The sequence below is a fragment of the Trichosurus vulpecula genome, chromosome 9 (assembly GCF_011100635.1).
Source record: "Trichosurus vulpecula isolate mTriVul1 chromosome 9, mTriVul1.pri, whole genome shotgun sequence".
Taxonomy (NCBI): Eukaryota; Metazoa; Chordata; class Mammalia; order Diprotodontia; family Phalangeridae; genus Trichosurus; species Trichosurus vulpecula.
Window position 1 is genome coordinate 37,695,429 of NC_050581.1, and position 16,319 is coordinate 37,711,747.

The window sequence follows — 16,319 nt, forward strand, 5'->3', positions numbered from 1 at the left end:
TGATGTCATTTATTTTGTAACTCTTTCTGTTGCTGCCATTGAATCAGAAAAGAGCATTGAGTTATTGATTTCTCTTCTGGTTTTTCCTTTCTCACAGAAGGTTCCTCCACAGAACCCTCCCATCAAATGGGCTGAAGGGCATAAGGGAGTATTCAACATTGAAGTCCAGGCTGTTTCTTCTGTCCACACCCAGGTAAGGCACCTGAAGGGCTTGGCTAATAAATTCAGTTATGAGGGTCAGAAAAAATTACGATGCTAGAGTAGAAAATGACAAATGGAAATCCTGGTTGTTTCATTTGTACTAGCATCATGTCGGTGAATCCTTCCATGTGGGTAGTCCTTTTACTAATATAAATAATACCTACATCTTTTACTTAGTAGATAAGATTTGGAGAGCTGCCTGAGGCTCAGAAAGGATAAAAGACTTGACCATGGTCATACAGCTTTGTGACAGCAGTGAGAGGTGAACTCAGGTCTCCCTGGGTCCACACCAAGAGATCTACTTTACTGTGGGGCATCTTGGTTGTTTCAGATACAGATAAAAATTAGTTAAACTTCTTTACGAAGCGGTCATAAAGCTATTGAAGTTTCATCTGTTTTTTAAAGTCCTTGCAAGTATCAAATGCCTGAATTGAATCCCTTGTGATTAGAGCTAAGAAACTTCTCAAAGAAAAGTCATGTTAACCAGCTGTCCTCTCCACCCCTGTACTTAAATGTACTTCACTTTGGAAACTGAGAGCATCTCACATGAACTCCCTCACCTTCACGACATTCATTTTTCAAACCTTCTCAATATTTTCACTTTTCTGTCCTGTTTCCCTTCTTTATAAAAAAAAAAGAGCTATCCCTATGGATTAATGAAATTTAGTCTATCTCTTTGATCTCATTCCTTTCTGTGTCTTCAAGGATGTTGCTTCCATAACCATCACATCTTGATGCATCTTTAAACTCTCCTCTCTACTCATGCCCTTTCCATAGGCCTGAAAACATGCTTAGGTTTCCCAGGCCTAAAAAGCAAACAGGGGCAGCTAGGTAGCTCAGTGGTTAGAGCACCAGCCCTGAAGTCAGAAAGACCTGAGTCTGAATTTGGCCTCAGACACTTACTAGTTGTGTGATCCTGGGCAAGTCATTTAACCCTTAAACCTCCAAAAAACAAATACAAAAATCTTGCCTTGATCCTCTTATCCCATCAAGCTAGCATCCTATCTCTCTTCAACAAAGCTCGAGTCAATAGAATATAAACTCCTTGAGGGCCTCATGTTTTTTTTTTCTTTATATTCCTAGTACCTGGAATATAGTAAGCTTTTAATAAATGTTGATTGATTGATAATGTCACTGCTCAGAAATTCTTAGCCTATTCCTTCCTGCACATAGTTGGGCCTCCTCTGCCCACAATATGGTGCCACCTTTCTGGCTTCATCTCCTGTTACTTCCTCTGCATACTCAGTTCTAGCTGAACTGGAGTATTTTCATTGTACTCTCAAGCCTTAGCATTCTCTCCTTTTCTTTGCCTATTAGATACTTATCAATACTTTAAACCTCAAGTGAAACACCACCGTCTCCAGGAAGTCTTCACCGATCCCTTCCAGTTGGACCTTTTCCCCCCAGAACTCACATAGCAATTTGCTTTGTATCTCTCTAATGTCCTTGTTATGTCTTGGTTCTTTATTTTCCTACTTGATTGCCAGCTCCTTGAGGGCAGGAACCACATCTTACCCCAACTCTGCATTTCCTCCAGAATCTATATGACCCTTCTTCATCCAGCCCCCTTCCTCTATTTGTTGTAATTGATATATTAAACATTTATTCCAGGTGTAGGTAGCTTTCTCTCCCTCTTGGATTTTCTGGTTTTACTTTGTTAGATCCCTGGCCTTAATTCACCAACTCACCACTGCTTCTTAATCAGGATGTCTATTCAGCAATCTTCCTTCCTTAATAACGTGCTTGCCCAGAATGTTGGCATCTGCTTAGAGAACATGTTGGGGACTACATTCCAATTTTTCATTCAATTAATATTTATTGAGCATGCAGTTACACTAAGTAACGTCATACCCTTAGATCTAGCCATCTCAAAGGTATTTGCTACTGTACTTGTCCTCTTTTCTTTCTCCAAAGTACATTTTAATCATTTTTTATTCATCTCCAGTTCACTGCTTAGTATATTGAATTGCGCCCCTTCCCTGGGAGCTGGCAATCACACATTGCCCCCCACCCCTGCATTTTTTTTTTTTGCTTCTATAGGACAACCACCTGGAGAAGTTTTTTACGCTGTGTCACTCTCTGGAAAGCCAAGTCACCTTTCCTATCAGAGTGCTGGACAACAAGATCACAGAAGCTAACCTGGAGCATGAACTGAAAATGAGCATTATCTGTCTAAGTTCCTCCCGCTTGGAGCCCCTCGTGTTGTTTCTGCACCAGATTTTAGATAAGCTTTTTCAGCTGTCCATACAGCCCATGGTCATTGCGGGTCAGACAGGTACTCTGGGCTTTGGGGCACCAAGAACTGGGGAGAGAATGCTGGGATCAGAAAGGAAGCATGGGAAAAGCAGCCTAAACACCTGCCTGGGAGTTCTCAAAATCATGGGACTGAGAAGGGACAAGACATAGGTGCTGCCTCTTCACAAGGCAGATTTTCTCCCCTTTTCCTGACCTTGCTAAAAAGAGAAGTCAATGAGGGCAATTCTAGTCAGGGAGCTACAAGTATTATAAGAATGTGAAAGAAGAAGCTGGGAGTTAGCGTTGGGAATATGTTCTGAATGGGTTTTAACATGAGAGTAGGGGGAAAATAATTTAAAATTAAAAACACGTGAGATTAAGGAGTGAGAAGTGTTTGACTTGAGAATAGTTATAGTGAGTGGTCATTCAGACGTGGCCTGAGAGGGAAGGTGTAGTGAGAATAAAGTGCACAGGAAGGGCTAAGGCTGCATCATAAGCACCTTGAGAGTAGGGATTGTTTCTTCTTTAAGTCCTTTGGAGGGACTAGGAGGGGCACCTAAGTGGCCCAGTACATAGAGTTCCCCAGCCTGGAGTCAGGAAGACTCACCTTCCTGAGTTCACATCCAATCTCAGACACTCACTAAATGTGTGACCCTGGGCAAGTCACTTAACCCTGTTTGCCTCAGTTTCCTCATCTGTAAAATGAGCTGGAGAAGGAAATGGCAAACCACTCCAGTATCTTGGCCAAGAAAACCCCAAATGGGGTCAAGAAGAGTTGGACACGAACTGAAACGACTCAACAACCAATGCCTTAGACAGTAGTGAAGCACAAAGAAGATGCTTTATCAATGTTAGGTGATTTTTTGGTTACCAATTTCCCCTCCCAATTCTGCCCCTTAATGGCTTTCATAAGATCATAGATTTAGAGCTCAAAGGGGACCTCATAGATCCTCTAGCCCATTGCCCTCATCTCACAGGTCTCACTGAGACCTAAAGAGTTTTTAAGGGACTGCTCCCTATAGCTTGTCATTTGTTGCAAGACCCTTGTTTCTAACATGAAACAAGTTTTTATTTTGTGAACAGGTGAAGTACAACATGGATGTGTCTCGTGTTGTTTGTTGTTGGATGAGTTGGGCTTCTACTCAGAAACTGAAATGGGTCAGCATGGAATACCTGGTCCTACTGTAACTTTTTTTTCTGCTGCATTAATGTTATATAACACTCATTATCTATATTTTCTTTATTGGCACAACTATATAATGTCATGTATTATTATTTAAATTGTGTGTGCCTTGTCTTCCCGTCTAGAATATAAGCCCTTGGAGGGCAGAGATACTGTTTTCTGTTTCTTTGTATTCCCCCTCAGCACCTACACTGTGCTTGGCATGATATTTATTGTTATTGTTCAGTCATTTCAGTCTTGTCTAATTCCTCATGACCCCATTTGGCATTTTCTTGGCAGAGATACTGGAATGGTTTGCCATGTCCTTCTCCAGTTCATTTTGCAGATGAGGAACTGAGGTAGACAGGGTTAAGTGACTAGCCCAGGGTCACACAGCCACTGAGTGTCTGAGGCCAGATTTGAACTCACAAAGACGAGTCTTCCTGACTCCAGGCCCAGCGCTCTACCTACTGTGATATCTAGCTGCCCCATGGCATGTTATTACTTCCCAATAAACATTTTTGAGTTGGCTAATTCCTTCTCCTTTCCACATCTAGAGCTTTTTCCCCTTAATCAGGTTGTCAGAGCTCTCACCAAGATATCAACTATTATCAGTTAACAAACATTTATTAAGTACTTACTATGTATTAGGTGCTGTACAAAATACTGGGGTTAAAAAAAAAACAGGTTCCTGCCCTCAAGAAGCTTATATTCTGATGAGGGACAGAGCATGTAAGTAGCTAGTTACATATAAGATATATACAGAGTAAATGGAAGGCAGCCTGAGAGGGAAAGCTTTTGGGCGACTTGGGAAAGGCCTCCTGCAGAAGGTGGGATTTGGCCTTTGACCTCTCCCCACAGGGATCAAAATGCAGTTCAGTCAAACCATGTCCTGATGCTATAGAGCAGGCACAATGCGTATCCTTGAATAATCACAATTTCTGTTGATTCAGCCATGTGCCCAGAACTGTGCTCATCACTATGAGGATATAAAAGAGAAGATGTTTGAGAAACTTAACAATAATTCAGATTTATGGGTGAGAAAATGTATATGAGGAATAGAGATCAACACAAGATGTTATATAATTAAGTGGTAAATTGTATAGTACAGACTCTGAATGCTGTAGGCATTTAGAGAAGGGAAGGAGTTCACTGTGGACTATGATAGTTAGGGAAGGCTTTTATGAAAGTGAACCCTAATGTTCTCCCCCTCGTGAACACTCAAGAGGATCAGGTAGGATCTGGATAAATGGAAAGGAATGGAAAAGTCATTCCAGGCGTGGAAAACAGCAAGAACAAAGTCACAGAGATAAGAAGGCCCACTGTGTGTGTAAGTGCTGAGGTGAAGGAGAAGACTGACTGAAGCATGTAGTCTTTAGCGTGTAGTCTGAAATAAGATTGAATGAGAAGGCTGTGACAAGAAAATGGGAAGCCCTGAATTCCAGGGAAAAGAATATATCCTTGATAAAATAGGGAACCATCAGAGGCAGAGCAGGAGAAAGACGTACCTCAAGCAGGTTTGAACAATAATAACTCATTTGTGTTATGCTTTAAGGCTATTGCAAAGTGCTTTCTCTACAACAATCTTGTGCGGTAAATCGTGAAAGTATTATCATCCCTATTTTATAAATTAGGAAACTATCATTTACTTTATAAATTAAGAAAGAAGGGTTTGAACATGGCCACAAGTTCACACCCAAGTCTCCTGACTTGGGCTTTTTCGTTCCATTAATTTTTTTGTCTCTTTCTCATCTGGTAAGGATGGATGGGCTGGATAGGAGAGGGAAGAACCTGGAATCCTTCATCTGGACTTCCTTGAAGCTCTTTGTTGTGGGTGTAGTCTTAAGTGTTAGCGGGGCTGGGCCCCCTAAGGGTTACAGAAATCTTCCCCAGCCTCCAACAAGGACATTGGCATAGACTGGCCTCCTTTGGTTGGGGGGTTGGGTCCAGAGTCATCAATCCTGAGTATGTCCTGAGTCTTAATTCCTTTCAGAACTTGCATGCTGAAATTTTCTTTCTCCTTGTTCTCCAGCCAATTTTTCCCAGTTTGCGTTTGAATCTGTGGTTTCCATAGCAAGCAGCCTTCACAACAGCAAGGACCTGAGCAAGGACCAGCATGGGCGGAATTGCCTCTTGGCCTCATATGTGTACTATGTTTTCCGCCTTCCTGATGTTCAAAGGGAAGTGTCAAAATCAGGTAACGCTGAGCAGAATCTGGCAGAGCGGGCCCTCTCTCACTCGTCCATTGTTTTTGGCTTATGGTCTCCTGTCTTCTTTGCTTCCTCCCCTTTCTCCCCCAATACCGATGTTGTGATTCATTTAAGGACAGCCTTGAACGATTGGTTCCCTGAAGTACCAACTCATGCCAAGGCACCCGAAATGGTCTTGAGTATCGTAAAAGCAATAATTATATCCAGGATACACATAAGCCCCAGGAGGGGCTTTTTTGTTTTGGGGAGCTCAGACCTATGCTTTTATCTATGTGAGCAATTCCTAGTGTTGTTTGATAGATGTGGACAACTCCCACAAATTTCCTAGTGGAAAATTCCTCCCACTGAGGCAGGTCAACCATTCATCCATAAATTATAGTCTTAGAGAGTCGCTTGAGACAATGAGAGCAACTTGTCTATGGACACAGGTAGTCTGTGCTGGAGACGGGACTCAGATCCACGTCTACCTGATTCCAAGGGCAGTTCTCTGTCCATGATGCTGCACTGCCCCACATAAAGAAAATATCCCTGGAGTCAGGAGGACCTGAGTTCAAATGCGGCCTCAGATACTTGACACATGTACTAGCTGTGTGACCTTGGGCAAGTCACTTAACCCCAATTGCCCTGCCCCCCCCCAAAAAAACCAAAAAACAACAAAAAAAGAAAATATCCTTTGGACTAGGGCTATGGTTTCATTGGTATAAGATCCTGGCCAGGAGACTTCATCTCCTGAGGCAGATCAGCATCTCTGGCCTGTCACTCATACTCAGGACAGTCACCTAGGACACACGAAGGTTATTTTCACTTCTGGAATACCCTCCCTCCTCATTTCTGCCGACTGACTTCCCTGACTTCCTTCAAGTCCCCACTAAAACCTCATCTTCCCTAGGAAGCCCTTCCCAAACCCTCTCAATCCCAGTGCCTTTTCTTTGTTAACGATTTCCTATTTATTCTGTATATGTGTTTGTACACCCTTCATTTGACAAGGGATGCTATTCGCTAGCAGAAGAAGTTCAGTAAGTTATTTTGCCTTTTTTTTTCTCTCCACCTTTCTAAATATGTCTGATGAATGGGGTGAAGCCATTGGTTCCAATCACCCAGATCCTCGCTACCACACGTACGGACGAACGTCAGCAGCTGCTGTGAACTCCAAGCTGCTGCAGGCCCGGGTCATGAGCAGCAGCAATCCAGACATTTCCGGGATGCACACTTCACCAGATGAGGAAATTAAAAATATCATGTCCTCAAAGGTATGGAGAGATTAAGGAAATTTGGCCATAAATTATTTTAATTTTAATGGATGCCTTTTATCTTTATTTTAGTCATATGCATCCAAAATGGAACTCGATATCTTTCTCCCTAAACCTTCCCCACCTCCTACCTTCCCTGTTACCATAGAGGGCAACAGCATTCTCCCTGTCCCTCAGGCTCACAACCTAGGGGTCATCCTGGATTCCTCACTATCTCTCACACCCCATATCCAAGCCTTCCTGCTGAATATACCCTCTTCTCTCTGACACTGCCACCTCTCTAGAGTAGGCCCTCATCATCTCACACCTGGATGACTGCAGTAGCCTGTTGCTGGGTCTGTCTGCCTCAACTCCCCCCACCCCCAATCCATCTTCCATTCATCCACTAAGGTGATTTTACTAACGTTCTGGTCTGACTACATCATGGTCCCACTCACAAACTCCAGTGGCTCCCTATTACTTCCAGGATCAAATACAAAATGCTGCTTGGTATTCAAGGCCCTTTGTAACCTAGGCCTCTCCTACCTTTTTAGTCTTCTTACACCTTACTCCCCATCACCTACCCTTCAGTCTAGTGACACTGGCCTCCATGAATAAAACAATCTCTCTCAGCTTTGGGCTTTTTCTCTGGCTGTCCCCCACGCCTGGAACGTTTTCCCTTTTCAACTCTGCCTACTGACTTCCCTGGCTTCCTTTAGGTCCCAACTAAAATCCCAACTTCTTTTTTTTTTGAACCCCCCTTCTACAGGAAGCCTTCTCCAATACTTCTTAATTCCCTTCGTTAATTATCTCCTATTTGCCCTGTCTATAACTTGCTTTGTATATATTTGTTTGCATGTTGACTCCCCGTTAGATTGTAAGTTCCTTGAAGGCAGGGACTGTCTCTCACCTCTTTTCATATCTCTAGTACTTAGCACAGTGCCTGGCACATAGTAGGCTCTTAATAAATGTTGATGGATTGACCGATATCCTCCTAACCCCAATCTGAACCCTTCCTTGTACCAAAGAAAAAAATGGTTTAAAAAAAGCGAAAACAATCCATCTACAATGACTGTATCTGACAGTATGCTATATACAACATCATGCCTCCATGGCCCTCACCTTTGTGCCACAAATGGCCCACTCTACTTCGTGTGGTCTCTGGCACCAGTAAGGGTTATTCTGGTCGCCCAGAGCTTGGTTTTCCTTTAGTGGTTTTGTCGTTTACATCTTGTTGGCGTCCTGTAAGCTGTTCTCCAGATTCTTATTTTAGGTGGTCTTCATTCATAGAAATCTGTCATGTCATGTTTCCCTAAATTTCGCATATTTCCTTAAACTTTTAAGAAACAAAACGAAACCTTTTTAAAGCCTCCTCTATTGAAAGGAAGCTGCGATGGAGAACTATCAGGAATTTCTTACCTCTTTCCGTTCTGTTCTAGGACTACCCACTCATTGTCATGGCAGGATGATTTAAAACAACAGTGCCTTAAGCTATAGTATTACTACTGTGGCTTTCTTTTGAAAGGTCAAGGCTGTATTTTTTTTTTTAATACTATATCCTGGTTCTGGTCTAACTAGAGCAAAATACGGCTGTATGACCACCTCCTGATTCCTGGAATCTTTACATCTCTTAAAGGAGTCCAAGATTATATTAGCAGCTTTTTTTTTAATCAATCAAATCACGTTGTTTACTCATATTCAGCTTGCAGTACACTAATACCCCCAGATCTTTTTTAAACCAACTGCTGGCCTTGATCCTCCCGTTTTGCACTTGGGAAGTCAATTTTTCCAACCTAAGTGTAAACCTTGACAGTTTCCCTATTTGGTTTTCTTCCTATTAGGTCAAACAAATAAATGCTGCCGCCCATCAAGGTGTTTGGGGATCCTGTCTCAGTCATTCACTGTATTAGCTAGCTCTCCCTCTCAATTCTGGGTCATCTCCAGATTTAGTAAACATGCCCTCTCCACCTTTATCCAAATTATTGATAAGCAATTCTCGACAGCACAGACCAAGAGGAAAACAATAAGAAGGAATAATAAACTGAGTTCCTGAGACAGTTCTTAAAGCAATCCTGGGGTTTGCAGGTCTGCCAAACTGAGGAACATTCAAAGACTATTTCTTCATAGATTTTATTTTTAGTGAAAAGAATACCATTCTTTAAAAAGAAATAAGCATAACTGTAAAACGTTTTTCCATCATCTGCTTTTCATATTCATAGCTTAACAACCAGGAATTAATTAACCTGCCTAGCACCACCAAGAAGGAAGAAGAGCCAATTTTCTATCAAAGACAGGAACTAAGCCCAGGTCATCCTGACTCCTGAGGCTGACTTTCTATTCACCAAGTCATGTCTCCTTGTCATTAAATCTTTGAAAGTTTTACTGTCATCAGATGACCTAAAATTTGATGACATTAACGAAAGCAAAGACTATGTAGGTTACAGCCATGGTTTTCTCCTTATCCTTTTGCTTTAGGAGGCAAAGTACAGTCTAATAAGAAAACACATGCATCTAGTTTGAGATTACCCAGGTGGCACCTTAGGTGCATGTCTAGGATAAGCCAAGGTTATCTGGAAAGCAAGGGAAAACTAAATTGGCTTCCATTCATGGAATCCCTCCTTAAGGGCACTGGATTGATAATGGCTTAATTACTCTTGGTAGTACTGCTGTCCACTATGCCCATCACCCTACTCCCCAGCCTTGTAGCTCCAGCCTTCTGGTCATGACCAAATGCAGCACATGTTGACAAAAGATATTTTCCATAGTCTTCCTAACAGCCAGTAAGCCTAAAATCAATGCCATTCCCATGCACTGAAGGCCCAGGATCAATACCGCAAGTCTAGGGGTTTTTAATCTTTGTTGGGTCATGGCTCCCTTTGGCAGAATAATATTTTCAAATGCACAAAATGAAATTTTAGGATTTTAGGATTACAAAAGAAACCAATTCTATTGAAATGCAATTGTCAAAATATTTTAAAGAACTTTTTCTCTAGTAGGATGTTAAATATTATTTTTAATAATAGAGGCTTGCTCTCATGCTACTAAACAAAATACATTTTTCAAAGATAAGATACTAATAATAATAGCATTTAATATAGTCTTTAACATTTGCCTCATTTTTCTCAACTGTAAATTGGGGATATGATAGCACTTACCTGTTGTAAGGATCAAATGTGATGTTTGTAAGGCACATTATAGACCTTAGTGTGCTTTATAAATACTAGCTTTCATCACCATCATCAGCATTTTCAGAATCAGAATCATCATTATTATTTCAATGGCATAGAGAACTTCCATCAAGGGGACCTCTGCCATTTCTAATCTTGGAGAACTGCTTGGGGGCACTATGAAGTTGAGTAATTTGCCCAAGGGCACAGAAGAGCCAGCCTGTGGCAAAGGTAGGACACACCTGTCTCCACGGCTCCACTCATGTACCATTCCCACTTTGAAACCTTCCCCATTCTCCTTCCCACCCACCCCCCGAAAATGTTTTCTTCTTTGAATTTTTCTAGAAGACTTCATCCATCTCCTTTGCCCCTATTGTGCCCTACCTGTGTAACTTTGCATACTGCCTTTGTACTCCCCTCTGTATGTGTCCTATCTCCCTTCCTTAACTATATGGTTTTTTAATTAAAAAAAAAAAACAAAGGCATCCCAAGCTGTATTGTCTAGGGTCTTAATTCACCACTGAACTCACATTCCCTCCAGAAGAAGCCTCTAATGATTTTGTCAATTGAGACATCATTTAGTTTAGCAAACTAAACAGTACCTAAATAGGCCACAGGGGGGCAGTAGTTTGACATAGTTTCATTAGTCAGCCTTGATGCCTAAATTCGTAGGCTTATAAAATTATAATGCTGTCAGAGACTTTAAAGATGATGTAGTCCAACATTCTTATTCTACAACAGCCTTTAAAAATAAATTCTGAGAGGTTTTTTGTTTGTTTTTGGTTGTTGTTTTTTTTTTAACCCAATGGCTCATTCTCTTACAAGATGGTGTGTATATATGACTTAACTCTTGGTTATTACATGTCATAGGCTGCTGATCGTGTCTGCAATCGGATGTCTTACTACAGCCAAGGGAACAACGACACCCCGAATTCCACTACAGTTCCAAGACCTGCCAGCAAGAAGGTAACCCGTCACATGAAAACAGTGACAGGAAAGAGGGAGCGAGGCCAAACTGTAGGATCTCCCTGTATCTGCCTCTGTCTTCTCTCTCCTCTCTCTGTATATGAATATTACCTCCCTTTCTTTCTCCGCCTCTCTCGTCTCTCCCTCTCTAACTTCTCTCTCTTCTCTTCTCCCTCTTCTCTCTCCCTTTCTTTCTGTCTGTCTGTCTGTCTCTCTCTCTCTCTCTCTCTCTCTCTCTCTCTCTCTCTCTATATATATATATATATATATATATATATACATACATATGTATATACACACATATATATAAAACCTCCCTTTCTTTCTCTCTCTTTTTTCTCCCCCCCCATAGACACACACACACACACACACACATTTCTTTACTCTTTCTTCATATCTGCAAATCACCAATGTGATGAAAGACAGAGTGGTAGAGAGAAGAGAGTACTGCATTCGGAGTCAAAGAGTCTGAACTTGAATCCCAGGATCTGTGTGACTTCAGACTCACCTCACCTCTCTAGGCTTCAGGCTCCTCACCTGTAAAATGGGGGAGGGTGGACAGGATCACTTCTCAGGTCCCTTCCAGAAATCTCAGTATGATCCTATAACCAGGCTTCTCTTTTCAGGCAGTCAACTCAGACCCTGTCACTAAAATACACAACAATTGTGTCTTTGGTATAGTAAAAAGAGTGAGGTGGATCCAGCCAACATAATTCTGGATCTCAGTTTCCTTTACTCTAAAGTATAAAATGGACTGTACGGTATCTAAGTTTCTTTCCAGCTCGAAATCTCAACCTGTGTTCTGTTAGAGAAGATCACTTTCTTCTCAGCCTCCAATTATGTTTACCAACCTGTCTTGTTCTAGCTAATACCGTAGACGTGATCATACACTGCTGTAATCTAAAGGATGCCAAAACGCCTGCCTGTCCAAAATTTCTTCCCCTTGTCACAGTATCTGAAATTCCTGCCATTAGAATCAGTTTGAGGCTAAGATATTTTCTCCACAAGGCCCCTGACAAAATGCAGCTAGGTTAGATAGGCTCACACATGAGGCCATTTGCTGTATATATAGCAAGACTTTTATCAGATCACCAATCAAATCTAACAAGCATTTATTAAGCACCTACTATGTACAAGACTCTAGGCTAGGCAAAGGGCATAAGATGACAAAACAAAAAGCAGTCACTCCCCTTAGGGAGCTTACGTTCTAATGGAGATATAGAAAGGAAATCAACATTTACTAAGCACTGACAGACTGAGTCCGGCACTGTCCTAATCACTGTATAAATATTTTTTCATTTGATCCTCTCAACCTAGGGGATAAGCGCTATTAATATCTCCATTTTGTAATTAAGAAAACTGAGGTTAACAGAGGTTAAGTGGCTTACCCAGAGTCACTTACAGCTAGCAAGCACCCGAGGCCATAGTTTAACTCAAGTCTTCCTGAAGCTCTCCCCACCAGGTCTTCTAGCTGCTTGTCTGTGTGTAATATGTCAACAGATAGGTATATATCCACTATCATTTGAGGGGGGAAAGAACCCTAACCCCTGAATGAGTTAGGAAAGGCTTCCCATAGTCTTAGGACCTAAGCTGCAAAAGAAGAAAGCTAGGGGTTCTAAAAGGCAGAAGGGAGGAGGGAGCACTTTCCAATCAATCAATCAATCAACATTTTCTAAGCAGAAAGGGGGTAGCCTGGACAAAAATATGGAGAGACAGAATGTCATATATGAAGAACAAAAAGAAAGCCACTCCAGAGAGCAGGAAGTGAAGCAGTGAATCACAGGGCTGGAAGATGAGAGTTTTAAGATCAGAAAAGAACAAGGTTAGTTTGACTGGAAGGACAGTAATGTGCCATGACCCTGGAAATGTAGGCTGAAGCCAGACTGGGAAGGGTTTCAAATGCCAAGTTGGGAATCTTTTATTTTATCTGAGAGGCAGTAGGAAGATTTCTGAGCTGGGGGATGGATGATATGGTCAAACCTCTGCTTCAGAAAAGGACCTATCTCAAAAAAGATAGAGATAAGTGGTTAGGAGTCCAATTTGGAGACTCCTAGAATAGTCTAGTCAAGAGGTAATGATGGCTTGAACTTAAATGTCGGCCACGTACATAGAGAAAAAGGGGTGGGTGTGAGAGATTTTGTATGTAGAGGGAGAAATGACTGATAGCAGAATGGGACTTGGAATAAGTCAATTTTGTTGGGATGAGGGAGAAATTCAGAACATGGGACAGGGAATGTGAAACACAATATGGATGACAAATCAACTAAATCCCGTCAAGAAGCAATGTAGCATAGTGGGTAAAACCCTGACCTGAGAACCTGGAGGCCTGAGTAATAGTCACCACCAGTCAGCTGGGTAACCTGCAGCAAATCTCTTAATGTTTCTGACCTCAGTTTCCTCATTTGTAAAATGGAAGGGTTGGATTAGATCAGAGGTTCTTAATTTTTTTTTGTGTCACGGACCCTTTGACAGTCTGGTGAGGTCTATAGTAAACCCCTTCTCAGAATGATGTTTTTAAGTGAATAAGATGATTAGGACTACAGTGGAAACCAGTTATATGGAACAGTTATCAATTTTTTTTTTAAGTTTACAGACCTCAGGTTAAAATAAACCTAACTAGCTGGTTTCCAAGATCTCTTCTTGCACCAGCCTTCTGTGATTCTGTGACCTGGGTTTATCACAGGCCTTTGTAAAATAGTAAAGGTGCATTTAGGGTTTTTGTTGCTTCACAGTTGTCTGCGTCCTGACTTCTTTCAGGCAAGTCCTAATTTCTCTTAAGCTCAGAGCCATGCATACTTCTGTCACAGGAACTTAGTAGGATCGAATCATTTGGAAGCGAAAAAGTCAAGGCAGCAGAAATTTAAACCACCTAGATCTTGACTTTATACTTTATACCACACGTGAAGCCTCCTCCGATGAGCTCCCCCTTCGTACACTCTTTTCTTTTACTAATAACCAATAGCTCTGTGCTCCTCTGCTATTATAGATAACCCCTGAAGTAATGACGTGTAATCGTATGTGCTTGTAAACAAAATAAAGGGCTTTAAGAAATCGCTTATCCTTCTCTAATCTCTTCTCCCCATAACAATCTAGCAGCTGACCTGACCTATTTTTCAGCAGTTATATTTAAAGCCGGAAGCCTTGTCTCCTTGTTATGATTGCCACTGTTATAGGCTTTGGTGATGATTGAGTGCCTTCTTTCTTCTACACAACTCTTTGCCAGAGTGAGGTGGAAAGATCTCAACTTATGTTTAAATATTATTTTAAAGTGGTTAGCTCATTTTTTTTTAATCTAAGCTAAGGAAGGTGAGGGGAAGGAGGGGAAGCCGAGATACAGGTAAATTAAATCCACAGACAATCCTTAAGTCTCCTTTTGGCTTATAGTCTTGAAAATCTCCCCAGAGCCATAACTAGCATGAGGTGAGCTGGGCTTTGCACCAGGGAAATTACGCGTGGTGGGTGCACTTGCTTCATTGCAACCACCATCTTTGCACCTCACCTCAAGACCTCTACCAGCCCAGGTTGTCATACAATGTAGCTGCCACCCTCAGTATTCATGGCCCCCACATTCCACCCAAGCTCCTGTAGGTACAAAGACTAGATTGTCCCCTCTCCTAATTGAACTATAAACACTCCTACCCACCTTTTGTCTCAGTTGCTTTTGCCATTGGGGGAAAAAATATTCTAGTTATAACTCCGCATTTCCTCACAAATCTTTGTTTAGGAAAAGCCACCAATAAGTAGCCCAATTGAATGATACACATTTGAGGTCTTGTCCCTTCCCTTCTCCCCTACTGGAATTAATAATAGTCAATAAATGCTTAGTCAATAAACATTTATTAAGTGCCTACTATTTGCCAGGCAAATGTCTAAGCATTGAGGATACAAATACAACAAAGATAGTTTCTGCCCTCAAGGAGGTTACAATCTAATGGGGGGAGATAATAATACAGAAAGAAAGTTGAACAGAGGTGGAGGGAATTTAAAATAATTGCTGGCAGAGAAGTCAAAGAAATCTAAAATGAGTACAGCTGGGTAGGAAATGAGATCTTGAGTAAAGAGACCACCCAAAACAAGGAGAAGTAAAATACGACATGAAATCTTGGAAGGCTTCAAACCAAGGTTTCTAAATCTTAGAACCTGATTCTGGGGAATGCAGTGACTCCAAGTTTATGGATTCAAGGTGATAACACTAGTACCAGGTGTACCACAAGTACAATTTACATGCAGAACAGATCACAGTGTCCACATGGGTCCTTTCCTTTGGGTCATTTTAGAATCATAGGATTATAGAATTTTAGAACCAAAAAGGACCTTAGAGATCATCTAGCCCAGGAGTCCTCAACCTTCTAGTGTGTGTCATGGCAGGCTGGTGAATCCCCTCAGAATAATGTTTTTAAATGCATAAAATATACTACAAAAGGAACCAATTATATTGAAATAGCTATCAATTAAAAAATTAAGCTCATGGATCCTGGGTTAAGACTCCCTTGATCTAGTCTAGCTTTCCCATTTTACAGAGGGGTAGACCAAGGGCCATAGAGATGGAACAATTTGTTCAAAGTTATATAGCCAAGTAATGGTAGAAATGGGACTAAAACTCAGATATCCTGATACACAGAATGATAGATTGAAATATAGAAGAGACAGAGTTTAGATATCGTGCAGTCTTCATTTTACAGATGGATAAACTGAGGCGCAGAGACATGGATGGATTTGTCTGAGGTCAGCCACACAGGTAATAAGTAAGGAGCTGTCAAGATTTGAACCCAGATTCTTTGACTCCCAATTCAGGGCTCTTCCCTCCCCGCAAGACTATGGGGAAAGAGGTAGCACTTGCTGCACGGCTAAGGATCCCAAAGTAAGCTCTCCAGAGGCTGCTTAGGCTGGTCAGAGAGGGATATTGGGGATGGTTACATTTCTCAGCAACCTTTTTTGCTTTTGGGTTCAGCACTTCCATGAAGAATTGGCACTACAGATGGTGGTTAGCACTGGCATTGTGAGAGAAGCGGTCTTCAAATATGCCTGGTTCTTCTTTGAACTTCTGGTAAGATGAATATTCATCTTTATTATTATTAGAGTTTAATTTCAGGGAATTTAATTTAATTTAAAGGAAATCTTGCATGTTTTGAGTAGAAATTATCCTAAT

At 41.4% G+C, this 16,319-nt stretch overlaps 1 protein-coding gene across 3 annotated transcripts in view; it reads left to right on the top strand.

Annotated features, from left to right (window-relative positions):
- Positions 1–16,319, top strand: part of DOCK8 (dedicator of cytokinesis 8) — a 312,866-nt gene that overhangs the window by 208,065 nt on the left and 88,482 nt on the right. For all 3 annotated transcript variants that reach the window (XM_036737707.1, XM_036737708.1, XM_036737709.1), the window contains 6 exons: positions 98–193; positions 2,242–2,476; positions 5,631–5,795; positions 6,889–7,058; positions 11,075–11,170; positions 16,122–16,217. In XM_036737707.1, coding sequence (XP_036593602.1) covers positions 98–193; positions 2,242–2,476; positions 5,631–5,795; positions 6,889–7,058; positions 11,075–11,170; positions 16,122–16,217 — 858 coding nt within the window. The remainder of the gene's footprint in view (positions 1–97; positions 194–2,241; positions 2,477–5,630; positions 5,796–6,888; positions 7,059–11,074; positions 11,171–16,121; positions 16,218–16,319) is intronic.